The 27,791-nt window shown below is 36.0% G+C and overlaps 1 protein-coding gene across 3 annotated transcripts in view; it reads left to right on the top strand.

Moving 5' to 3' along the window:
- pan (transcription factor pangolin) overlaps positions 1 to 27,791 on the top strand; it is a 135,125-nt gene that overhangs the window by 104,633 nt on the left and 2,701 nt on the right. For 2 of the 3 annotated variants that reach the window (XM_089848753.1, XM_089848751.1), the window contains 6 exons: positions 14,201 to 14,339; positions 16,046 to 16,114; positions 16,481 to 16,568; positions 23,494 to 24,316; positions 26,708 to 26,867; positions 27,694 to 27,766. In XM_089848753.1, coding sequence (XP_089704879.1) covers positions 14,201 to 14,339; positions 16,046 to 16,114; positions 16,481 to 16,568; positions 23,494 to 24,316; positions 26,708 to 26,867; positions 27,694 to 27,766 — 1,352 coding nt within the window. The remainder of the gene's footprint in view (positions 1 to 14,200; positions 14,340 to 16,045; positions 16,115 to 16,480; positions 16,569 to 23,493; positions 24,317 to 26,707; positions 26,868 to 27,693; positions 27,767 to 27,791) is intronic. The other variant, XM_089848752.1, reaches the window with a different exon arrangement.

Here is a 27,791-nt window from a genome sequence, read left to right as displayed (position 1 = left end):
TCGGAGAGGTTTATTTTGGTTTCCCAACTTTTTTTGTGATACTTCCGTACAAATAAAGATCTAATTTTGATTTTGAATTGGTCTCTATTTGGTTCCTATTTCCAAGAATTTGGTCCTTATTTTACCCTATTTTTACCGTGAAAGGTCTCTTTTTTCACTATTATTTTAAGAAATTTATGTGGGAGCCCTGAGCTTGACTGCGAAAGCTATAGTACTTGTCGCGTTGGCTCGGCTTTGGATAGTACCAGCTTGTCCCACTGCGCCCTAGTGCAGCAACGAAGTTAAGTCTAGAGTTATAGTTGCTCCTATCTCGTATTGTACCCAACTAAGTTAAACCACTTCCCTTATATGCAGTTCTAGTAAAAAGCTACGAATATGTAGATCGGGGAAGTAGAGGGGCAGTTAACTAACTATCCCAAGTAAGAAATTAAGAATGGTGAATGTTGGACTACGTAACGTACACTTTAAGGTTTGAACGCATTGAATTTAATTTAAGAATTATTTAAAACGTCTGATTTAAGTAAACAAAAGGGCATACAATATTGGTTCCTTTTTCAAACCATATCAATTAAGGTTCCTCAAAATTTGCAGGAACGTTACTCATAAGTAATAGGCGCGTGCTAAGAAAGACTTTTCCAATCCGCCGCCATCTTAATAAATGGCGCCCAGAAATGTAAAAAATCTTCTCTATGCAACAAAGTCCGCGCGTTTCAACCCATTTCTCAAATATTTATAGTACACTGGTTTCCTTTAACCTATAGACGGGCTGAATGGTCATTTGGGTTCGATTTGTTGCCATCTTTTTAAATGGCGGCCAGAAATTTAAAAACCCTTCTTTATGGAATAATGTCCGCATGGAAAGTAATAAAAAAATATCCCTAGGGGCTGACGGGCAACGCCGAGTGCCTTCGCTCCTAGGGTGCTACAAAAATATTAGTCATCAGTAAAATCCACCCATTCTTTATATCATTTTGATGGAAGTTCCAATTACACGTGAGCGACGCCGCGGGTAACAGCTAGTTCTAAAATATAACCACTATTTAAACTAAACTGTACGATAGTGGTTAGACCCTCGAAACGAACAGTCTTTTTATCGATTCCTCATAGCCTAAGGTGAAAACTTTGCAATTGAAAAGATATAGGTAGGTGGGAGAGAGGGGGGGATAGAGAGAAGGTAAGGTAAGGGTAGTTTTAGTTGTAGTTAGGCCTTGTGTATTTTAAAATTCTCCCAAGATAGGGTTGGCTGGTTGGTCGAGTTCCCGGCGAAAAAGGGGTATGTATTATGGAACGAGCGGGAGTAGTGGGTAAGAAGGATAGGGGCTAGGGGGGGGGGTTTATACCTTAGGTTTCGGATTCTAATTGAGCCTATATTCGGGTTATTTCCACTGCAGATATTTCAGGAGTGGATTTTTCGAGATCGGAGGTTTTGGGATGAAGTTGAAGGGATTGGTAGAGGCAGGCAGGCAACCAGATATAGCTCTCCGCGAATTATTTTGCATGGACAAAGGTTTTGTTCAAATTGTACCTGAGCTTAAAAATAGGATTAATTTCTTAATCGCGTTGCAAGATTTAAATGATTTTGTAAGATCTTCTTCGGGCGACGACATGGGCCTGAATTGAATTTCGAAACATGTGTCTGTTGACAAGGCTTAGCGAATAATTTACACGAAAACCTTATATATTTAAACGCATCGCTATAATATTCTATATAAGTGTAGAGTCACGTGATTTGTTTCGTTGGTCTTATCGGATTTGGGGCTAGAGATGGAATCACTCAATATATGCCTTGGTTACTATTTCATTCAAATTGACCAGCATGAGCTACCCTTACTAACACTTTAATGCAAAAAGTAGACCATTCTAATAGTTTTCAGATGAGAAGCATACACTACTTCCTCCATGGGTTATTTTCCTTGCGCCAAGAAGCGCCGCTAGAGAGCCTCCCTCCGCGTGTATTGAACTCGTGTGAACTACGTCTTGCGCAAGTTGCCTCTTGGTTGGAGCTAGGGACGTAACCTAAGGTGGCAACCCCGCAACTGCGCGTTGGTTCCTCTTGAAGTATGATTTAAATTTAAATTAGGCTTAGCTAACTATACATTTCAAAATAGATTTATTTTAATTTAAATGAGAACGGGACTCGGTCAGTAATAAAAAGAGTCCTTACACGTGAGTAGACCAAGGGGGGAAGGGGTTAGAGAGAAGGTATCTCCGTACTCTGTTAGACCGGTAATTAGTGCTACTAGCTTCGAGGCCCGTTGCTCCGCTCTCACTGGCTACTCCACTTTTAATGAGGGCTTCATTTCAATTCACCATCGTATACCTTCTTTCCCCATACCCGATGATCAGAAAATTCTTTTCCCCGCTAAAGATTTCAAGTAGCAGGGGGTTCTTGAATGTCTGCACCATTTTATTTCAGTGGGTTTCCAATCCCCCCTCTAAATTTCCCCCCCATTTGGGTATTCAAATGCGTTACGTATTATTCAGAAAGGGTTATTTATATATACGTATGTATGGAAACGAAAACTTTCGCGACGACTTCGTAAAACTTCCGGAAGTAAGTTTTGGAAAAAGAGAAAAATAATTTAACTTCTAAACTCGATGGAAAAAACGTATCGTTTTAATATTTCAAATTCGGCAATTTTTAACTTATTGCCAACTGCGAATTCGAAGAAATTTTGTTGTGAAGTTTAATTTTTGAACTGGATGCGTGAACTTGTTTTTGTAGTGTTTTTTTTTTTACTCAATGTCATTTGGAATATGAGTACCAAATTAAGTATATCTCCTAATAATATATCCCACCCTGTCATAAAATTCTAAGAGATAAGATTAAGAATTAAGACGGGCGAACAGACCTATACTAAAAAAATTTTTATTCAATGATCCATGAAGATAACTTAGATAAGTTTTATTTCAAATTTCCTCTTTTGGGCGCAATTATTCCTGACGATAAATTTAAGAAAAAAATCAAGAGAAACTCACCACTTTTAATGTAAGCACTTGAATCTGTTGAATTGTAACATGAATATTGACAAAAAAACTTGATATAAAATAAAAACACACTGACCATTTCGTGTCTACGAAAGCCTCTCATGCTAGAGATGGATCTCCGTTCATATTGTGTTGATATACATAAAAATGACCTACAAATGGCCAATTTTCACACCTGTAACGATCTCGAGGCTTTTTAACAGCTAAAAAGAGCCCATATAGCGTTGACATACATGAATCTGACCTAAAATTGACCAATTTTCCCATTTCAAACGCGACTCCTGGCTTAAATGTTTTATTAACTTATTCGGGGTAAAATTAAATACATTCTTTTATTTCCGTGAAATGGTAAAATATGATAAATACGCCAATACTAGCATAGATAGAAACCAAAAAACCACCACGGACTGTGCACGGTATTATTTTTATTGCATTTAGTCTCGCGATTTCCAGCTTATAGGCAGTTAGTTATTAAAGTAAATCGTACGTAACGAAATAGGCTTTCCTCTCCCCCCTCAAACCCCTCCCCCCATCCCTCCATTAATCTACGATATTTTCCCATTCAATTCGTACCTTTTATTTATCTTTATTCTTTTTTTTTTTGTCATTTCTTAACGAGATGTTGAAAGTCCTGCTTCGTTAATTCTTGGTTTTAGTCTTTTGTGAAAGTTGCGAATCAAGATTACCGCCCCCCCCATATTTTTTATTATTATAATATAAACTAAGCCTTGGCTACATTCTTCTTTTTTGAATATCCATCACAATGAAAATAAGGATCTATTAAAACAATCTCAAGAATAAAAAAATGATTATACTGAAAGGCTGGAAATTAATTTTGCACGCATCGTAAGCTAAGTTAAGCAAAGCAAACGTCGCCGGGGAGGTTTTTAGCTTCGCCTCCTCTCTGGAGTGGAATTTCTCAGGTGTTTCGGGTTTCAGAGGGTTACTCGTTTTGTATAGCGTTCGTGTATATGTGTGTGGAAATACGTGAGAAGCTAGCGGTACCTGTCGGTTCTTTTAGGAAGTATTTAAAGCAGTTTTGAAAAACCACTTTTTTATTACAAGTTATCGCCAAGAAGTGATATCTAGTTTATTAGGGAGAAGGTATAAATTCGCCACATTTATAATCTAGCTTTATCTCCAGTCCAAAAGACGTAGGTCCGGAGTTAATCTCTGCCTCTAAATTACAACCAGCATCTCATTGGTTCTTGGAAACTCACGTCAGCGCGACGACGCGAGTGACGAAAATTACAGTCATATTTTCCGACTGAGGAGAGGCGAAATAGCCCGGCGCCTCCTTTTACGTCCCCCATTGTATTTTGAAAGGGGGACTGGGACTATGGCGCGCGAATATTTAGGCATCTTATACCTTCTCCCTAATAAACTAGATATCGCTTCTTGTTATCGCCAAAGAATTTTCGCTGACAATATATATAGATATAGTTTTCACTAAAGTTGGTACAGAAAATGTAACCGCCTTAAATATGTCAGTTTAAACTTCAGTGCAGTGTTGTCAGGCCCTCTATGAATCAAGTTGCAATCAAGTACCGAGTCAAACTGAACTGCTAGTCTTAATCTTTGCAATCTCTTGAATCGCCAATGGCCTGGGATTATAAAAACAACCCCTTTTAGTGTAAACTATGTGTACTTGCAAGCTTTACCAGGTTCAACTCGATGCACACGCTGTACCTTTGACCTTGACCATGGTAAAATAACGACGCGTAATCCGTAAAGACTGGCTAATTACTCTGAATTGTAGAGTAATTAGTCCATCATATTTCCTCTGTAAATTGGCACATTGTCGCAACGTGAACTAAGAATCGAGCCAAGTGTGCTTCAAGCTCAGTGTTTTTAGCATCTTTGAAGTGACAATTTTGACAAACAAAACTTACTTTATTGCCCCTTCACTTACTTAATGACACCTGCAATTCATATTTTCAAAAACACTAACTGATTTAGCTGCTCTATGACTAAACCATTTAAACTTTATCACGTTTAAACGTAGGTTTTCTTTTCACCTCAACTTCGCCCCATTGTGGTGGGTTTGAAAAAGTGTCTTGGTAAAACCGCTACTGTATTCAATCGTCTCTTCCTTTTCCGCAATTGTTTTTTAAAAAAATCACCTCAAAATAAGAACAAAAACAAATCTAGTATCTGAAACGTTTTTAAAACAAAACCGCCCATCTTTTAACTCCATTACAATGGGTGTGACATTTTTGTGACAAATTTTACAACCCGCATAACGCGTGGGAAACCTATATATACAAAATTACTGATAGATATAATATACCCAAAAATCTTTTTATGGTTATACTGTATATTTCGTGGTTAAGCCTAATTATTATTTATGATGTTTGATATTAATTTTTGGGTGGATCAATGACGTAAGGAAGACTTAATTTATGATATTATGTAGAGAAACATCTCTCTGTATAACCCGTTATGTTTTTCATGCAAATACATATTCCGGTAGCGAGCGCGTGTACATAACTCATTTGCATATGTTTTGAATTTCAAAGCAGGTAGTTACGACGACTTACGAGTCTCGTTCTATAACTGTCTTAGCTCATAGTGACTTAAGGGCGGATTTCTATTTGCTTTTTTTTTTTTTAAATATGACACGGAGGGTTTTTAGAAAAATTATTAAGTTTAAGGGACTTTGACTCTAGTCTAGTTGTTTTTCTTCTCTCTTTTAAGTTATTTAACTGAAATTGAATAAGTCATGTTTTTCTGGCTTTAATATTAATGTTGTTTATTCAATATATTAATATTTATGTTTTTGGGAAACATATTTGAATGGTTTCTTCACCTCTGTATTATATAATATTTAAAATAAATTTATTATAATAAGAAAGACCCAGTTAATTAATTCTGTCCATCTGTTAGTAACGTCATAAGTTTATGAGTTATGTTCCATAAGTATGACACTACCTAGTCCTATACTTCGTAATGCTAGAGACTTACAGCTCGAGCTAGTTCGAGAACGACAAGCGAGAATTGAATTGCAACACTCGGTGGTTAATTTTGCAGGACTTCAATCTAAGTCCTATTTACTCTGTACTAAGCTTATGACAGCACCTCACCAGGCGTACGTCGTTTTACCTCGAATCTATGACCTACGTTGTCACTTCATGACAAGCTCCAGTTTGTAACCAGTGACAAACTTATAGATGAACATATCCTATAAACTTATGGTTAGGCTAAGTATAGCTTACAATACATATTTATAAACTGTAAATTATTGAGAAAATAACAGTTACATAACCTTAATGAAATATTATACAACATAATGGATATTATTACCCATAGAATCAGAGGGGTTTTCACGGTGAGTTTATAGGAGGGGGTATTGTTGTCCCTCCATAGGACCATAGATGGGGCGTCAGGAAAGCACCTAAGAGTGTAGAGACGGGGTGGGAGGGGAAAAGAGTCCCATGGACGCGTGGGTTATGTAAACAGGGGTTTTTTCTACACGTGTTTTCAATAGTGAATGTATAGAAGGACACTCACTCCCGTTGCTAATCCGCGGACGAATTCGAGCGGAAAACTCGCGCCAAATCCGCACGCGACCCTGCTCCCGGGGTGCTCCGGTGTGCGCCCCTTCTTTACCCCCAGAGGAAGAGAAGGGCACCCACCCAACCGAAGCAGATTAAGATGACAATGATACAATAGATAAAGCGGATAAGGAATAAAGACTCCCCCTTTTAGTCTAGTACATGCCATTCTTGTTTATACAATGAATGACGGACGATTCTAGCTATAGGATGAGACTAGTGATGTCACATCGATGCGATATTTGTTTTCATTAGGCTTAGCAAATATTGAGGACCTGTTCAGGTACGATATATAAATCAGAGCTTGGCTATTACGCGATGCGTTTACGACGCCTACGTAATTGGTGAACCCTTTATTAAAATTAAATTAAACCTTTTCTTTTGGTCTAAATTATTATTTCAAATTAGGCCAAATTAATTATTTAATTATTTGGTCTAAATTAATATCAATTCTATATGGATATTCCCATGCAGTATTTCGCGAGAAATCAGATGTTTTTAACACATCTTTCGGAAAGCCTTAAGCCTAAATTGCTAAGCCTAATCTTTTAAAATTTACCAGTAGTGAAAAAAAAAACCCTGATAATCATTACCAACTAATGCACTATGTACAGTATTTTTCAATTCCGATTCTCAAATTTCCATCAGAACTTTCCCAAGTAGTAAAGTTCTCCCCATAAAAAGAGAGTATGCTCCAACAACAGAACAGAACAGAACCGAACGGTTGTTGAAAATACTTGAAAAATCTCTCTTCTCTCCCCTTTAGTATTTTCCGTTATTAAAAGAGCACAATGGCAGAGTGAGTGCAATTTTACCGTTCCGTTTTTTAAGTCCTGACCCCTACTTGCATTTTATTTCCACTGCAATGAGTACATTTGCTTTTTTCCCTCTCTCTCTCTAGCTCTCTTTACTAATACTACTTTACTGTGTCCCAGTGCAAGCTAGGGTGCACTCAGAGCAGTCGGATTAAAACCCCAGGACGTATTTTTTTATTTTATTTTGTCTTCATTGGTCGTAATGAAGCTTTGTACGTTAGGTTACGTTTGGCCCTCTCTTGCCCAAATTCCTTACGCTTCAATGGAATGGGACACAAAACTGATAATCATAGGGTTTTTGCAGGATGTCTATTTCCCCCTGTCTATTATTGTACCGAATGATATTAGTAGTATAAAAAATACTACAGAGTATGGAACCATCTGGGTTATGTCTGGTTGCCATCATGGTTTGTCATCTTGGTTTTAGGTTTTTACTATTCGATCGAATGTTTAAAAATAGTCTAGGGGGGATTTGTTTGTCTATCGCGGGTCCCATTTACATATAGTACTTTATTTATTTATTTATTTATGTAATTAACTTTAATTTTAATAATATTGCTTAAATATAATTCTTATTTACTTCAAATATACATAAGTGATGTCTGTCTTCTTTGCAACTAAAGATATCTAATAGAGTGTTGCCGCAGTCATTTGGAAGGTGCAATTCAATTCAAGTTCTGCTATCTGTAACAGATACTGCAAACAGGGCCGGAAATAAGCACAGGACACTCACTGTACAGTGTACATTGTCCAATAAAATTTTGAAATGTCACATAATTTTTTTAAAAACTAAGGTTGGTCACTGAACGGTTGACTAGTAAATTTTTCCGAAGTTTTGATAGCTTGACTATGAAGACGCGAAACAATTTTTGCGCACTCCAGTGGACAATGTCCTATAAATTTTCCTATCAAACGGGGGCCGGGGGTCACTGGACACATGTCCTATAAAAACTTTTCTTATTTCCGGCCCTGATTGCATAGCTTGTAGAATTCTGTTCGATTCAGTTCTGGATCATTTAGTTCCGAACCTGCATATTAGATGCTGTCCCAAATTACAATCGCAACCCTGAAACACGGTTTGTTAAACGTTGGTTAAACAAACGGTGGGGATTTCACTAGCCCTTTAGTGCACAACACTACGTACTTAAATATATAATAATTACGCCTATATGTTTAATTTATTGTAATAATATCACTAAAAAAGCTCTTATTTTAACAAAGAAAATAAATATTAATATTTATTATCTATTTAAAATTCGCAAATTAACTTTAAAAAATATATCATATAATCCTTTCGCTATAAGGTCAATTATACCAAGCAGTATCCTAGTATATTATTTATTATTTACTTTGGAGTTTAAAATTAAGTTAAAACTAGTAGGAAAACTTGCTCTTATAATTCCTATATGTCAATACCCTTTAAATTATAAAGAGGTAGAAAATAAGAGAAGAGCTAAGGTGATGAAGGAGAGGCATAGGGAGGTTGAAAAATATCATTACAGATCCGTCCAATCAGAACTTCACCTTTATAACCTTATCCGGCAAACACACATCGAAATAGTGGAGTATAGTAAGTAGGTACACACATACAGAAACGTACTGGGATTCTGCGGGCAAGGAATTGGTCGAACTAAATTAGATGTTTCATTATGCAATGATAATTAGTGCCTTCGGAAATTCGACGACCCCTTTCCTTCACCTGACACGCCAGCCATCTTTGAGCCCCTTGGCTCCATTACCAAGAAGGGAGGGGGGGGGGTTTGTATGCCCCCTTATGTAGCTAGGTAGGTACTCATCTAATCGTAAGGATGTTTGAAAAGGAGATGTGCAAAGGCTTAAGGAAGACTTAAACAACGTTAGAAAAGGGCGCGCGCTAGAGAGAGCTACGTCTAGGAAACCTGCAGTACGTGAATATATACCAGTTCCCTTCCACACTCTAGCGCATTTATCGAAACCTTATACTACACTTATAGCATGCACCAAAGGGATCAGTATACTGTATTACTTGGGATCCCAAATGGCATTAACAACGAATTCGAAGCTGATTCAGAGAGCTATAGGCGAGTTCAGCAGCTAGGGCAGCAGGGGGAAAGATAAAACTCTTAACTAGGAGGGGTACGACCGGCTTTAGGGTTGATTTAATGGATACTTTATATATATATTGAGTACCTTTGTGTTGAATCTTTCTCCGTACATGCCCTGCCTGGTCTTTGACTGGTCAACATGCACGATGAAAGTGTGTGTGGGTTTAGGTGGTAGTGTATTTTTAGACGACTTTATTACGTAATCATATATAACTATTTAAGTAAAAGTTATGACTGACTGCAGTGCCAAACCGTTTTAATTAGAAGTCTCAAAATTTGCTGGGACACTAACCGTTATTACCATCTTGAATGAAATTGCGTCCAGGAATGCAAATAATCTTCACTAATATTAGAAGTAAGATGAGACTAGAAGTATCGAGGTAACCAAATTCTTCACTTGGCGAAAGTGAATATTCTTGATAACACACCAACGGTTGGCCCTCTGGTAGCGGTTTCTGAATTTTCCCTCCAAAACGTGAGACGCTCGCGGTGGTAGACGGCCGAACTAGATTCAAGGAGCCGCGTCCGTGTTCCGCGGCTTTAGGTTGAGGGGAAGGGGGTAGGAAATATTTTTGGAACTCGACCAATTTTTCTCTCTCTAGTGTAGGCGCGATGGAAGCGGCATAAAATCCTCAAATTTGTTCACTAGTGCCAGGATCCATTACCAATGCTAGAGCTCTTTACTTCTAGTCTCATCTTACTTCTGCTAATATTTATACTACACTGGTTCTCAATATTATATAGACGGGTTTTATGACTTTTTAGGGTTCGATTTGCCGCCATGGTTTAAAATGGCTGCCCAGGAATAGTAATGAAAATATTCCGAAGGGATGACAGAGTCACAGGCAACGTCTGATGCCTTTGCTGCTAAGGACCTATTTAACTATACATTTGTTAATCCATACTGGGTCTTTTGATTCAAAAGCGTAATTTCGTAATTTACAATAAAGAAACTAACTGTTAAGCCTAACTAACCCCTTTTTATAATAGAAAGATATAAGCTTTCCGAATCATTTCATTTAAGAAAGCGTAGAAAATTTGATTCACCTGTTAGTGTGTTTAATCCACCCCTTCCCCCCCCCCCGGAAGCTATCTATGAACGCATGCACCTTTCGAAACCCCGTTGAAAAACGGCTTCTTGCACCCTTTTATAAATCCTGTTTTGGAATGATGATCCCTTGAAATATTTTCCCCACCCCTAAAATGAGACCTCTTTTCACCTCTGGGCGCCGGAGTGTAGCAAACAAACATTTCCCTTTTACTTTTCATCACTAAATTCTCTCTCCCGTTCGCTCCTCCTCCCCGTAGTCATCCCGTTTCACGTGCAGTCAAGACTCGAGCTCGTAGATTTTTCCCATCTCTCCATCTTTCTCTCTCTCTCTTCTTTTCATATTAACAGAGACTCAAATTTCAATTTGTACCCCTTTTCTGAAAATTCATCTTGAAGGATGGAGGATGTACGCATGTTCTGCGTTGAATGGGAGTGGAAACATTTTCTCCGCGCGTTATACCCTTTCTGTTTTTAACGAAACCTTACGAAATTGGTAAAGATAGGCCTAGAAATTATCATAATTTTAGGTGTGGAAAGAAAGGGTTGTAATTGCGTTTATTTAGACTTAACTGAATTTAGTATTTGGTATTGGTACAAATCTGGGTTAACTAAGGGAAATAAATAGCTGACAAAAACCTCAGGGAAATTTAGAATTTTTAGCAAAATTCAAGGAAATCAGGGAAATTTTTGAGGTTTGAGTAAGTTTGCTCAACTATTAAAAATACTCACTTCCGTTGTTATTACTCCATGTATGGGAAAAAACCTGGAAAACTAAGGGAATATATCTCAAAAACCTGGAAAACTAAGGGAATATATCTCAAAAACCTGGAAAACTAAGGGAATATATCTCAAAAACCTGGAAAACTAAGGGAATATATCTCAAAAACCTGGAAAACTAAGGGAATATATCTCAAAGACCTGAAAAACTAAGGGAATATATTTCAAAGACCTGGAAAACTAAGGGAATATATCTCAAAAACCTGGAAAACTAAGGGAATATATTTCAAAGACCTGGAAAACTAAGGGAATATATTTCAAAGACCTGGAAAACTAAGGGAATATATCTCAAAAACCTGGAAAACTAAGGGAATATATTTCAAAGACCTGGAAAACTAAGGGAATATATCTCAAAAACCTGGAAAACTAAGGGAATATATTTCAAAGACCTGGAAAACTAAGGGAATATATCTCAAAAACCTGGAAAACTAAGGGAATATATCTCAAAAACCTGGAAAACTAAGGGAATATATCTCAAAAACCTGGAAAACTAAGGGGATATATCTCAAAAACCTGGAAAACTCAGGGAAATCGGCTTTCCAAAGATTGTATGGAGTTATAAATATAGTGTGAACATTAGAAGTCTATTATTTGTAGTAAATTAAATTGACCTCGCAATATTTTTGTTCTTATACAGGGTGTTTGTGAAAAGTCCATCAATAATGAAAGGGCGTATTTATTGGGCCATTTTGAGTCGAAAATGTTCTATGACATTTTGCCGTCCGAGCCACGGTTTTCGAGTTATGATTTGAATATTTTAGGGATGACCCCTTCATTAAATTAGCGCTGTCTTTCAATTTCTTAATTAAATTTAAGGGGTCATCCGTAAATTACTCCAATCATAACTTGAAAACAGTGGCCCGAACGGAAAAATGTCATAGAACATTTTCGACTCAAAATGGCCCAATAAATACGCCCTTTCATTATTGATGGACCTTTCACAAACACCCTGTATAACAAGGGAACTATATATAATAGTGGGTAGCGTAATCTACAGCGTAGAATTGCGAAGGAGGTGTACGAATCCGTGGTGATGGGTAGTAGCGGGGTATATCTTTCAGGAACACGCACTCCTATGGCATATATATAGCGTATAACTTTCCGTTGGTTACATGGCTCTCCAAATCCTCGAATGTACCGTACCGTACGGTATACGCCCGCCAGTGTCTTTCCTCTCTCTCCTCTCTTCTCTCTCTCTCTCTCTCTCTCTCTCTCTCTCTCTCTCCATCCCCTCCCCTACTACATCGTTGTCGGCAAAACTTCAAAGGGAGCGATCTCTTCCCGTTAAATCAGCCTCCGTACGAAGCTCCGCTATATCACCATCATCACATCCGCGTATGGCGCGATGTGCAAATAAGTATTTCCGAGTCGAAAACTATCACGAATCCACCGCACCACCACCATCCAGCCTGCAGATCCATCCGCGGATTCCCTACCTACCTCTCCCGTAGTATCCTTAAAGCACCCTAAAGCCGAGGCTTAAGACGTTAAGACTCTGTAGATTAAGCCTACCGCAAGATCGTACTATCGTATGTATGTTGTATAAACCGCGGGACTCCTTTGGACTAACGATTTCAAAAGACGTTTGGATGCCTTTAATACCTCTTAAACGTTAGATTGTCGTCTTCTCTCTCTTACCAACGTTGCTCTGGGCTTACGACGTTTACCAAATAAAGCCAATTTTCATTCCTTTTGAATTCCCAATGCTTTCCACGTTAACAGAGGCTTTATACCCGCGGGCTCGCGTTGTGTGTGTCCTCTCTCGAGTCAATATTATGGTATGGTGATTTGAATGCGATGCCGTGCCGCGACGTTGAAATTTTCCAAATTCCCATCAGTCAGTCGCCACAGTTTGTTTTGAACTTAAAATTTTGGTTTGCGTTAGAAGCCAGGTTGCTAGCAACGGATTTGTCCCACCTGATTGAGCGCTCGCCGAAATTTGGGGAATTTACTTTAGGTTTAATTTTAAATAACATTGAAATTAAGTTTCGAGTAGATTCTTGAAAGGAGAGATAGAGATAGAGAGAAGGGATGTAGTATGTGGATCTAACTTCAAAGGATGATTTGGTCTGTTTTCATTGGTTCCGATTTTTAGGTCTTAGTTCATTCTTGAATCATATTAATGATGCTGACACTTTGTTTTCGTTAAATTTTGGGAAATTGGTTTGGTTTATTAATTTAAAAACGGTTTAATCGTGTCTATTGAAATTAATATCAATTAAAATACGATATTAATTAACATCGCATTCACAACTTAAGCAATCGACCAGCCTAGTGACTATGAAGCGGATGACGTTTTAATATTAAAATTCTATTGGATGATGCGCCATGAATGTGTCACGTGGTACTAGTGGTCCAATAGAGTTATATACCCCCAATGTCATCTGCTAACTCGTGCTGATATTCTAAGGGAGAAAATTAAGGATGGTTTTTGTAGATGGACACAATTTCAAACATTTGTCATAATTTTGCCCTTTTTTATTAAACCTAAATGAAATTAAACATTAAAACGTGTGTCACGTCGTACCAGTTGTTCAATAGAGTTATATACCCCAAATGTCGTCTGCTTTAATTTAATTCCTAGGGAAGGGCCGGAAATAATATTTTCATATAGGACATGTGTCCATTGATACCCCCTTTGACTAGAACTAGTGGACATTGTCCACTGGAGTGCGCAAAAATTGTGTCGCGTCTCATAGTCAAGCCATCAAAAATTTACTAGTCAACTGTCCAGTGACCCCTTAGTTTTAAAAAAATTTATGGGACAATGTCCAGTGTCCTGCACTTGGGAGCGATTTAAGGATAAGAAAATGGACACAATTTGAGACATTTATCCTTAAAAATGTCAATAATTTTGCCTATTTTTTTTATTAAACCTAAATTAAATTAAACATTAAAACACATTTTTCTTTATTTTTCGTATTTTTACAGGCGAATAAAGTCTCAATGGTTCCTCAGCCTCATCATCCCGCTTCTCCTATACCTTTCATGATGTACAATTCGGACGCGTTTGCCCAACCTCCTCCTGCACATATGGGCATACCTCCAGTTCATATTGACCCAAAGACCGGTAAGTTCAAAAAAATAAAAAAAAAAAACTCAACTCCACCAAGAAAAAAATTAAAATTAAAAAATAATATAATAATAATAGAAAATACAAAATAGAAACAATTTTTAATTTCCCGACAAAGGTAAAATTCTCCAAAAAATAAAAAGGGTTGCGTAAAGATTTAATTATTTAGGAAAATTTATATAATCAAGTTTACACCACTTTTTCTTGTTAAAAAAGAAAAAACAAAAATGGGATTCGAGGTCGCGTTGAATTATTAACTTTGTTTTAAAGGATGTAGCCGCATTATTTATTTTTATTTTTTTTATATTTTATTTACAAATTTGGAAGGTTTTTTTATCCTGTTATGTTCATTTATATTGATGAAAAAATAATGCACCGCGATAATTTACCGACGGGGGTAAAGGATACGCGTGTAGTTTTTGTGGTTTTGTTAATTTAAATTTTTAATTATGTTTGCATTTTTTATTTTGAAAATGAGGAGACAGAATATGTACAGGTTTATTATAATTTATTTTTTAAAAAAAGAATTTTTAATTGAGGGTTTTAAATATTGGTATGTGAAGTCAATCAGGGAATGTTGAGGTTTTATTGAATTACACCGTTTTCTATTGGTTGGCTGTTAGATTAATTTTAATAAGCTTTTCTAACTAAAACCATGTTCACACTTGACACTTTGAAACCGTTTTCAACCGTTTTAGGAAGGTCGAATCTTTTTTTTAATTAATATTGCATTTTATAATTTAAGATTTCTATGGTTAACAGCTAAATTTAATTTTACACTTTGACCTTTCAAAACCTGCTTAAAACGGTTTCAAAGTGTCAAGTGTAAACGTGGCTTTAGGAACCATAATTAACACTTACGATATAAAATAAACCCGAATGGAAAGCGGTCTTAATTGATTGATACGTAATTTTGTTGGGACTTAAGTAATTAATTATACAGTAGAAAAATAGTTCACTGGGATTTACAAACTCTGATAGATATATTACGTGTATATTTATTACCTGAATAAGATAGTAAAACTCGTAGCAACTAAACTTCCTCGCAACTTTTCGTAAACCCACCTTCTCCATCCAATTTGGAGAGAGATGCGACCGCAGGTGCGGTTGGTTAGGTTACTGTGATGTAATCCTAGCCTTATCTTCCTCCATCCTTTTCGTATTGCTACAAAAATGAAATTATCGGCTTTTACTCCGTTCCTTTCGTTATTCGGAACTCACGCTTCGATGTTCTGCCTCTTTAACCCTAACCCGAGGGGGTAATCACTCCTAAACGTAACATCTTTGAGTTTGAATTGAATACTGAAGTGATTTCGAATTAACAATATCCAAGACCTTAAATTTAATAATAAAAATGTTAAAAAATAAAAATAAAAAATTAAGGGTTAAAATTCGGAGTGATATTTTTACGACAGTGGTTAACCCCTTGGTCTAACTTAATCCTAAGTCTATCAGGGCAATAGTGTTGCGCTAACGAGAGCCGAAGTCGACCAAAAACACTTATATTGCAAATTAGACATTCATTCTTTTGATTTTATATTTTGGTATTAATTTTACGTTTCTGTTTTGAAAGCGAGAACATTTACGTAAGGTTTAGATTGTTAATTTTATAATTTTTTGTATTATTATATTTTTGGTTTTATTATTTTTATTTTGGGTTTTTATTTTTGTTTTTTTGAGCAAAGGGTTATTTTTAATCGTAGGCATTCCATTAATGGCCGCACACGCCGCCTTTCAACAATTGACGTGGAAAGAAGTACTGGAACATCAAGGTTAGCATCACTACAACCCTATCACTGATTAACTTAAATTAGATTAATTCATTTTTAACTTGGGATCTAGGCGTTATCTTAAGTTAATTTGCATGACGTTTTATGGGAAAATATTAAATAGTAGTAAAGGAATGTTTCCTAACGTCGTCAAGTAGGTTTGGGGAGGGCTAGATATTGATAAAACGGGGGGGGGCTATAGCAGTTACCAAACAAATATGGAAAAAAAAATAAATAAAAACACTTCTTCAAAAGTTAACCCGTGATTTTTATATGAAATTAAATCTTTCAGAGGGTGAAAGTCTATTAAAAATTAATTTAAATGACCTTTGACCCATAATTAATTATTTATTTTAATTTATTTCGCAGGTATTCCTAGGCCACCGATGTATCCTTTAACCCCACCTGGCCAATATCCTCACCTTTTCTCTACCGACTTTGCGTCGCAACTTCAATGGTGAGTACATAAAAAACATTTTTCTATATACATGATCACCTTCGAGTCTTCGACTCGCAAAATTCCTCCTCTACTCTCACTACTACCCAACACCAACAAACCTTCCTGAAAAGGTTTCAAAAATATCCCCGCTTTTTAATTGGTGGTTAAAATAGATTTTGCCACGCGTATTTTAAAAGGATTAGGGAATACTTTAAGAGCGTCGTCCTATACTACTCCATCCATATTTTTCCCACCAAAATAAAAAACCCGAACCAAATCTCCTCCTCCGTTTGAAAATGAGTGAACTAGTAGATTATTTCTTGGTTGCATCACCGAAAATTCGACGATGCGAATCCAACAGGGTCTAGCCCGGAGTTTATTTTGGAGTTATTCCAAAACGTTTTTCATCCATGCTTGTAATCACCCCTGCCACGAAGAGAGGAGCTACAGTTTTTTTTTTCACGGGTGTTACTTCTATACTTCAAAAAAGAATGTATTAATTTATCGTAAGAATGTTTAAGTTCAGGAAGATCTAAATGGAATTGCTGCGTTCGGTTTGAAAAAGAAAATTTCCATCTACAGAAATGACCCCTGGAAAGTTTTTTTTTTTCACTAAGCCTAAATTGAAATTAACAACTTCAGAATATCATACAGTATTTTTTTTAGTAGAATTGTATCCTAAAATTCCAATTAATATTTCAAATTAAGAACAACTTGTATGTCTTCAATATTAAAGAAGATATACGCGATAAAGTTAACTTACTTTATAGCCTAAACGTTAGGGCACTCAAGAAACTCCAACGTCGTCTGCTTCAGAGCTAGGCCTAATGCATTTAAGGAGGGACTTAGTACTAGGCCTAATTTGAAATATTCATTTTCATCTTACGGACCAGTCTTGGAAATAAGGATTTTTTTGAAACTAGTCCTCGGGACCAGTGACCCCCAGCGTCTACAATATTAAACTGGTCCTTGGGACCAGTGACCCTATCCCTAATTTATTTTTTACTAATCCTATTGAAAAATTAAGGGAGTATTTCGTTGACGCACAGCCCATTCGATCGGGCTATAGATGCAAAATTATGTCAAAAATCAGAGTTAACTGCGTCATTGGGGGAACACCGTTTTTTGGTCCTAATTTTGAAAATACTGGTTGAAATCTCTTGAAATTTTAATGAGATTTGCAAAATAATGTTTGGTACTTTTGTGCAAAATTTTCTCTTACAAAGCTTTTTGTAACAACATTAAAACGAAAATGAACCATAATTTAATGGCTTAGTCTCAAACAGTTTAAATTTGTTTCCTTCAGCTTCACTGGTTCGAGTCTCTTGAAATTTTAGTGAAAGGCATATTTAAAGGTTTTAAATTATTGTGGAAAATTTCCAACTTTTAAAACGAATAGTCCTTTTCCTAAAATTTCCCTAAGCGACTAAATAGGTTGTAGGATTATGCACAAGCACAATTTTAATGAATTTTTTGGAAGTGAATTGTTTCTTTGAAAACTTCGAAAACTTTGCATCATAACTTAAAACCGTTCAATGCGCCTCTCACTAAAATTTCAAGAGATTCGAACAAGTGAAACGGAAAAACTTATTAAACCGTTCCAAGACCAAGCCCTTTAAGTAGGGCTAATTTTCGTTCTAATATTTATACAAAAAACTATAGAAGGGAAACTTTTTAAAATTTCCAAAACATAGCAAACGCTGTTTTGCACATTAAAATTTCAAGAGGTTTGCACCAGTAGTTTCAAAATTAGGGCAAAATAACTGTGTTCCTCCCATAGCCGGTCATGTTAAAAGCTGGCTCCTTGGATTTTTCGAGCGAAAAAGCCCATAATTACTAACACGCGCTTTTACATAGGAAAAAAATTGTGTGAAGCCAAAGCGTGATCGAGTGGCTGTGGTTGTAGCAAGGAAGGCAACTTAGGCAAGAATGAGAAAATGTCAAGGCTAGGAGACTATATCCATGGAGTAGAAATTTATAATGACTAGAATTTTTAAACTGGTCCCTCCTGAATTTTCATAAAAATTCTCAATTAATAAACTGGTCCCAAGGACCAGTAACCCCCGGATTTTGAATAAAAAAACTGGTCCGAGCAATTAATAAACTGGTTTTTGACCTGTGGACCTGTGCTATTTCCAAGACTGTTACGGACGTCTAGTTTTAGCGGAGTAAACAGCGTTGAGGGGTACTTTCTACCGAGGTGTTTGGCTTGACTAATTTTCTTTAAGTTTAGTGGATCCCCTTTTAGCTTGCCTGCCTGGCTAAGGGTTAGAGACTCTGAAGTTTAAATTTTTTCTGGCAACTTTCAGTGTTTATTTCCTAGGATTCCTAATTTGTGGCGCTACTATTATCTTTTATTTTGGAAATTTTCACGCCCTTTTGTTTGCACGATTGGTTTTAATGTATCGGCAAATTGTTCTTCCGTTCAAGATGTTTATTAACTTAAATAATTTGGCTTTGAACCAAACACTTATCTTCGTATGTTTAAATGCTAATCACGATATTGTTTTCGTTGTTGAAGTTTTGAGTCTAGAACGAGTTAATATATGAATATCGTTGAAATGTACAAGACCTTTTTGCCAAAAAACGTTGTACAATTGGCCCCTATAAGTAGGCTTGCCGAAAACTCCAAATCATTTACTTCATTTAGGAATATGTTAAATGCTAATTGCGACGTTGTTGACGTTGTTGCTTTATTGTTTAAGTTTTGAGTTTATATTTAATCAAAGCTAAATTTAGAGTTAAAAGATATCGTTCAATATCCACGCTTTAAAAATAATAAACTAGACTATTTCGGCGAAATATGTTGTATGTATATTACAAATGGCCCCTGAAAGTAGGCTTGCCTAAAACTCCAAGCGTAATGCGGGTTAGTCAACTGGCAGGGGACTAGCTATGAAAAATAACATTATTCTTAAAAATATTATAAACTTTAAATGATCTCAGTGTCGTTTTTAAAATTAATACCTATGTCAACATCAAAGGAAAAATAACGCTTTTCTAGTGTATAATCCCAGGATACCGAAACACGAGGCTCTGAAACATTTTAATAAATTATTCTATAGCTGAACTCTTTTTAACTCTTTCATATTGAAATATTATTTTTCATATACATAGGCCTATAGTGTAAAATTACGGAATTTTATCAAAATCTTTCTAAACATCATACGTTGGTACCTAATTTTAATTATACACGGTTCCTCTTATATATATCTTTTTTTCTACAATATTAAACTGGTCCTTGGGACCAGTGACCCTATCCCTAATTTATTTTTTACTAATCCTATTGAAAAATTAAGGGAGTATTTCGTTGACGCACAGCCCATTCGATCGGGCTATAGATGCAAAATTATGTCAAAAATCAGAGTTAACTGCGTCATTGGGGGAACACCGTTTTTTGGTCCTAATTTTGAAAATACTGGTTGAAATCTCTTGAAATTTTAATGAGATTTGCAAAATAATGTTTGGTACTTTTGTGCAAAATTTTCTCTTACAAAGCTTTTTGTAACAACATTAAAACGAAAATGAACCATAATTTAATGGCTTAGTCTCAAACAGTTTAAATTTGTTTCCTTCAGCTTCACTGGTTCGAGTCTCTTGAAATTTTAGTGAAAGGCATATTTAAAGGTTTTAAATTATTGTGGAAAATTTCCAACTTTTAAAACGAATAGTCCTTTTCCTAAAATTTCCCTAAGCGACTAAATAGGTTGTAGGATTATGCACAAGCACAATTTTAATGAATTTTTTGGAAGTGAATTGTTTCTTTGAAAACTTCGAAAACTTTGCATCATAACTTAAAACCGTTCAATGCGCCTCTCACTAAAATTTCAAGAGATTCGAACAAGTGAAACGGAAAAACTTATTAAACCGTTCCAAGACCAAGCCCTTTAAGTAGGGCTAATTTTCGTTCTAATATTTATACAAAAAACTATAGAAGGGAAACTTTTTAAAATTTCCAAAACATAGCAAACGCTGTTTTGCACATTAAAATTTCAAGAGGTTTGCACCAGTAGTTTCAAAATTAGGGCAAAATAACTGTGTTCCTCCCATAGCCGGTCATGTTAAAAGCTGGCTCCTTGGATTTTTCGAGCGAAAAAGCCCATAATTACTAACACGCGCTTTTACATAGGAAAAAAATTGTGTGAAGCCAAAGCGTGATCGAGTGGCTGTGGTTGTAGCAAGGAAGGCAACTTAGGCAAGAATGAGAAAATGTCAAGGCTAGGAGACTATATCCATGGAGTAGAAATTTATAATGACTAGAATTTTTAAACTGGTCCCTCCTGAATTTTCATAAAAATTCTCAATTAATAAACTGGTCCCAAGGACCAGTAACCCCCGGATTTTGAATAAAAAAACTGGTCCGAGCAATTAATAAACTGGTTTTTGACCTGTGGACCTGTGCTATTTCCAAGACTGTTACGGACGTCTAGTTTTAGCGGAGTAAACAGCGTTGAGGGGTACTTTCTACCGAGGTGTTTGGCTTGACTAATTTTCTTTAAGTTTAGTGGATCCCCTTTTAGCTTGCCTGCCTGGCTAAGGGTTAGAGACTCTGAAGTTTAAATTTTTTCTGGCAACTTTCAGTGTTTATTTCCTAGGATTCCTAATTTGTGGCGCTACTATTATCTTTTATTTTGGAAATTTTCACGCCCTTTTGTTTGCACGATTGGTTTTAATGTATCGGCAAATTGTTCTTCCGTTCAAGATGTTTATTAACTTAAATAATTTGGCTTTGAACCAAACACTTATCTTCGTATGTTTAAATGCTAATCACGATATTGTTTTCGTTGTTGAAGTTTTGAGTCTAGAACGAGTTAATATATGAATATCGTTGAAATGTACAAGACCTTTTTGCCAAAAAACGTTGTACAATTGGCCCCTATAAGTAGGCTTGCCGAAAACTCCAAATCATTTACTTCATTTAGGAATATGTTAAATGCTAATTGCGACGTTGTTGACGTTGTTGCTTTATTGTTTAAGTTTTGAGTTTATATTTAATCAAAGCTAAATTTAGAGTTAAAAGATATCGTTCAATATCCACGCTTTAAAAATAATAAACTAGACTATTTCGGCGAAATATGTTGTATGTATATTACAAATGGCCCCTGAAAGTAGGCTTGCCTAAAACTCCAAGCGTAATGCGGGTTAGTCAACTGGCAGGGGACTAGCTATGAAAAATAACATTATTCTTAAAAATATTATAAACTTTAAATGATCTCAGTGTCGTTTTTAAAATTAATACCTATGTCAACATCAAAGGAAAAATAACGCTTTTCTAGTGTATAATCCCAGGATACCGAAACACGAGGCTCTGAAACATTTTAATAAATTATTCTATAGCTGAACTCTTTTTAACTCTTTCATATTGAAATATTATTTTTCATATACATAGGCCTATAGTGTAAAATTACGGAATTTTATCAAAATCTTTCTAAACATCATACGTTGGTACCTAATTTTAATTATACACGGTTCCTCTTATATATATCTTTTTTTTTTTTTTTATTAATAATCAAAGGAAACTAAATTCCCATCCCACCGGTGGTGCAAATTTTAAGCCTTTTGAATATTTTAAACGTTAATTATGAAGATACACGAGTGCGGACTGCAAAAATTCGTTTGTTCATTTTATATGTATATTGTTAAACATATCGTCTATGGAAAAGTAAATTGCGTTATTTCTGTGTACTGTGTGTATACCCGCTTCCTTTTTAAAAGGGGGCGTGGTTTAACTTATTCTCCGGACCTATCCTTTGATTATACTGAAGTTATGAGTGCGTCTGAAAGAAAAACTTTGTAAATTTAAACCTTTTTTTCTTTCAAAGATAGCGTGAAGGGTGATTTTATTTCTTTTTAGAATGAGAATTTCGTTGATTTTAACTAGGTTTTTTAAACAAAGTTGCCAAGGCTTAAAATTAATTTGACTTCATGTTGCTATCATAAGCATTTGATAATTTTAGCAACTAATTAACTTATGACGTACAAAGTGTTTAGAACTATCCTATTATTTTCTACTTTTAAAATACAACGAACGCTGTATGGGTTATACACTTGGGAATATAACGTATAAACTTTTAAATTAATGAAGTATTTTTAAGCTAGAGTTTCCCCTAATTTCATCTTTTTGGTGTGTGTGTGTGTGTGTGTGTATATATAGCGCAGGTAACTCCCTCCATAAATATAAGTACTTCTTTATAGTACATACCATTTCCTCACTACAGCGCGTTTTAATTCCCCTAACGTATATACCTAGCTCTCTTTTTATGACTTATTGATAAAGCTATATTCCCCCGTTTCAAAAGTATACCCAACCTTAAAACGTTAATACGGTAAAAGATAGACATTAATATTCTTTACGTTGACTTTTTCGCTACTGTTTAAGCCTTACTTCGTTCAATTTAATAAGTTGAACAACTTCGCAATGAGATGGGATCCGAATTAAATAGCATTAGAGAGAGAGAGAGAGTGAGAGAGAGAGAGAGAGAGAAAGAGAGAGGATCTTTCTGGAGTCGTACCACTTTCTACATTAGTTAATTTTCTTCTTGGGGCTTTTGGGGGGGGGGAATATGGCGGGAAACGTCTTTGCTCTTTTTCCATTCTACGCGGGATTAATCCTGGTGCGGGTAAAGAGAAAATACGGTAAAAGAAAGGATTTGTGGTGGTGGTCCCCGTCGCGTTTGTTTAACAAGATTTTCTTAATTACGTGGATTGCATTCGGCATTCTTAAAAATTAGCGGACCCCTAATGTTGGAAGGGGGTGGGGGCTCTTTTCTTTCAAGGCTCCCCCGTCTGTCTCCCGAGGAACTTAAGGGATTTTTGATACCAAATTTATTATCAGTGGTACGAGGATCTTTGTAAATTACGAGGGATTACGTGACGCGTTATGGACGGTTATTTGTTAAGGTATTTGTTGTTTAACGTGATTTCTCTTTCCGTTTATTTTTAGGCCTTTGCTCTCGAGGCATAACCCCTCAATGTACCCTATGACCTCGGCGGGTTTCCGCGGTTCTTACCCGTCAACGCTTCCGGTTTCGGCGTCGAGTTTACCCAGGTTTACCCCGCCAACGTTGATCCCGCCTCATCCGGGACTTCCCGCTCATCCCGGTTTTTCGCATCACGCCATTATCACTCCGGGACCGAAGCAAGAAGTGCCGACGCATCATGGCCAGGATAACAACAGGTGGGGCCATAACGTTTCACCCGTCCACCGATTAGCTAGCCTGGCCACGACGAATGACCAGCTGGAATTTTACCGCAGGCATAGCGTTTTTGGCCTGGAACAGAAACCGCTTCTCAAAGCCAACGAATCCAGTACGACGACGGGAAGCGGGAATCCGTCAATCGTCCCGAATCACGTCGGCCCTGGCGGGAATAATACCGGTGGAGGTGGCGGGGCGGTCTCACCACCGACCAATCACCATCATCAAAATAATAATCATCATCCGGTGTCTCAACATCACGGGAATAATAATAACAACAACAACAACAGCAACAATAACAACAACAACAATAATCATCAGAATCATCATAATCACGCCAACGCGGGTAGCGGTGGCCCTCGTCCTTCCTCAACGTCCTCGTCCAACTCCAACCATCACCACCACCACCACCATCATAACCATTACGAGAAGAAACAACCCAAAAATAGCAATCACATCAAGAAACCGTTGAATGCTTTTATGCTCTACATGAAGGAGATGAGAGCCAAAGTCGTCGCCGAATGTACGCTCAAGGAAAGCGCCGCTATTAACCAAATACTAGGCAGAAGGGTAAGTTCCCCCTTTTGTTTTCACTCTGCCATTTAAGAATCCTCAAGAATCCATAAAAGACCCTAGAATATTTAAAGACAATCGAGCTGTAACGTTTTTTCCTTCCACTTACCCCAAACATCGTCGAAATATAGTCTGCTACTACGAACCCTTTCGCGTCGTCACATCCTCCTATCTCTTACTTCGGTTTTCGACAACCATATTGGAAGTCGTCAGCTCAGGCCATACAAGTTAGACCAAACCAATATTGACGTCACCTCCCCGGAGCTCCTCCCCTCTTAGTACCACAATAATGGCTAGTATGAAAGTTTGAGCAGACTACTACGAACTTTCTCGTGACGTCATACCCTCCTCATCTTTTACATCCGGTTTTGACAACCATATTGGAAGTCGTCCACTCAGGCCATACCAATATTGACGTCACGTCCCCGTAACTCCTCCCCTTTTAGTACCACTCTATGGGCTAGTATAAAAGTTTGAGTTCATAGATAGCGTTCTTGTGTTCTTGGAATCATACATTTTGTTTAATACTACATGAACTTGCGACGTTGCAATACCAATTACATAAAAAAGACTTGGTTTGCCCAAGCCTTAAAAACAAAACGATAAGAGTTTTTCCAGTTGTCTCAAGCGCGGATATTATTTTTTTTCTATTGAATTTTAAAGGCAATCCGTATTTTACTACTCTTTAGAATTTAATTAAATCACCTGATTTTACTTCTTATGGATTTATTTCCTATAAATTAATTGAAATAAAAAATTACTTATCTCAGATTTTTCAAGAACAATTCCATTTTCCTGAAACATTTTATCATGAAATTTTCTCTTTTCAATGAAGAACGTACTTTAATTTTCAAATAATATTCTCATTAATAATGTATTATATGCGGTCTTTTCGAATACAAAAGGGGGCTGTTATCACCTTTCTTATATTTGATAAAGGGGTTCGTTTCCTCTTTCAGCACAGTCACAATTATTGAACTGTGTATATCAGTACTTGTGGGGAAGATTTTAGAAGTGTTGGTTGAGTTGCTATTTAGTTGACAACATTATGAAAACTTGATGTGTTTAAAACCTTTTGAAAGGAAAGTTCTCGGAAATGAAAAAAAAAGAGTCAATTTGATTAAATTTACACGATATCCCTCAAAATAATAAATGCATGATAAAAAGTATCCGGAAAATGGAATAGTTGTTGAAAAATCTGAGATAAGTAATTTTTTATTTCAATTAATTTATTGGAAACTAATCCATTAGCAGTAAAATCAGGTGATTGAATTAAATTCTAAAGAGTAGTAAAATACGGATTGTCTTTAAAATTCAATAGAAAAAAAATAATATCCGCGCTTGAGACAACTGGAAAAACTCTTATCGTTTTGTTTTTAAGGCTTGGGCAAACCAAGTCTTTTTTATGTAATATCTGTTCCTTTAGCCTTAATTTGTATTAATATATTATAAAAATAATAATATGCTTGTCAAACTTCATTAATTCGATGTTCCAGTAATATGTTCGTGAGCATATTGGCTCACTCCAAGTTCCTCTCATTATTTTATGGGAAAGATTAAAATTTTAAATTATTTGGAAGGGGAGTGTAAATTAATTCACCATAGATAGGCGGGTGGTAACTTATTTCATATAAAAAGGCGGTTGGTGACTCAATTAAGTTTAGTTGACCTTTTTGTATAGATTTAAAAAAAATTTATTTCTAAACCACGCGCCAGCACGCGCACATTTCATTGAAAATTTGTTATTTAAGAATTTCCTAAGATTCTTCATCAAACATTGACAACGAGCTTTCCAAGACTCGAACCTGCAATGTTTTGCTTCGAATGCAAACGCGTTATCCATTACGCCACAAGCCCGTACTTCATAACAATAAAATTATCCAAGCATTGTATTTATAGGATTATTTCATTTATGTTGAATAAAAGATCTGTAAAAATAAACACCGATCTTGCCAGGACTCGAACCTGCAATCTTCTGCTCCAGAGGCAGACGCGTTATCCTATGCGCCACAAACCCGATAAAGGCTGAACAAAATGCTATGCAAACAGTGTAATATATGTAACGGTTTTACCATGATTTATAAATTAATTAAAATAAAATACTTACACTTAATTGTTCTCAATCAAACTTCAGAAGTTCAACATTCAGTAGTTGCTTAATAATTCAAAAGTGTTCCGAACCTTAACTTCGCAGTAGTTTCTGAGTTATTCGATGGAGTGGACCACCAAAAATCCCATGCTTTTTCTATGGGACGCTAAGCCTAAAATCTGTGAATTATTTCTTTAACATTACGGGAGGGTGTGGGTTCTTATCTAGAAGGGCCTACCGGCCCTCTAGAATTAACTGGTTTAATACAACAGTATCGGTATTATATTTTTCAATTGCAGTGGCACAGTCTATCCAGGGAAGAACAAGCCAAATATTACGAAATGGCCAGGAAAGAGAGGCAATTGCATATGCAACTCTATCCTGGTTGGAGCGCGAGGGACAATTACGCCCAAAGTTGTAAAAAGAAGAAACGGAAAAAAGACAAAACGCACGATGGAGGTTAGTAGTACCTTTTTAATTGTTTTACAATTTCAAAAACGTAACCGAACATTATAACTCGCAAATATTTAACAGGCACAAGTTAGATATTACCATGTTTTTATTTCTTTTCGCTTAATTCTGAACCAAAAAAAAAATCTATAATATGATTAAACTATTAAAGAAAAACACTTCTTCTCTTTCGACATAATTTAAAATTGGCATGTTGTTGCTCTCTTTTATTTATTTTAATCGAACATGCAGCAAGGGGTAGTTCAGACCGTGCCGTGTAAGTAGAATAATTGTCACACCAACAAAAATGTAGTAACTAATTATAACGAATTATTTATTTATCAATGAAAGACATCACCACTTTTTTTAACTTTTTATAAATTTTTTATTTATTTTTACTTTTAAAATTATTATATTTATTATTATTATTATATTTTGCATTGGGATTGTTTTATTTAAGTAGTATTTAGAAAAGTTACCGTAGTTTTTAGTAGTTGGTGTTACCAAAAATATAGAACAATTTATTTTATGCATTTATATATATTTATTTATTTTCTTATTCAAATCGGATCGGAACAAATTTAAAGAATTGATAATACAAGTTGTTTGTCTGATTTGCCCCTTCCTGCAACGATCTAGTTTCTTTTCCTTCTTCTTAATTTATTATTAATTAATTAAATTTATTATTTTTATGATATAATTTTAAGTATCTTTTGCTTGTGGCTTAACTTTTTTTTTTTTTTCAAAATTAAATAATCCTTACCCTATCTATATATGTACGGAATTAGATTGATTTTACGGCGTTTATTAAATTTTTAATATGTTTAAATTATAGACGGCAACAATCCGAAGAAATGTCGAGCGAGATATGGTCTAGACAAGCAGAGCAGTTGGTGCAAGCCTTGTAGGTAAGTCGAGTATCAATATGTTATA

Source organism: Phalangium opilio, unplaced genomic scaffold (genome assembly GCF_054372755.1).
Source record: "Phalangium opilio isolate 3A_F unplaced genomic scaffold, DU_Popi_V2 ptg000082l_1, whole genome shotgun sequence".
NCBI classification, from domain to species: domain Eukaryota; kingdom Metazoa; phylum Arthropoda; class Arachnida; order Opiliones; family Phalangiidae; genus Phalangium; species Phalangium opilio.
This window is presented reverse-complemented; position numbering and strand designations above follow the sequence as displayed.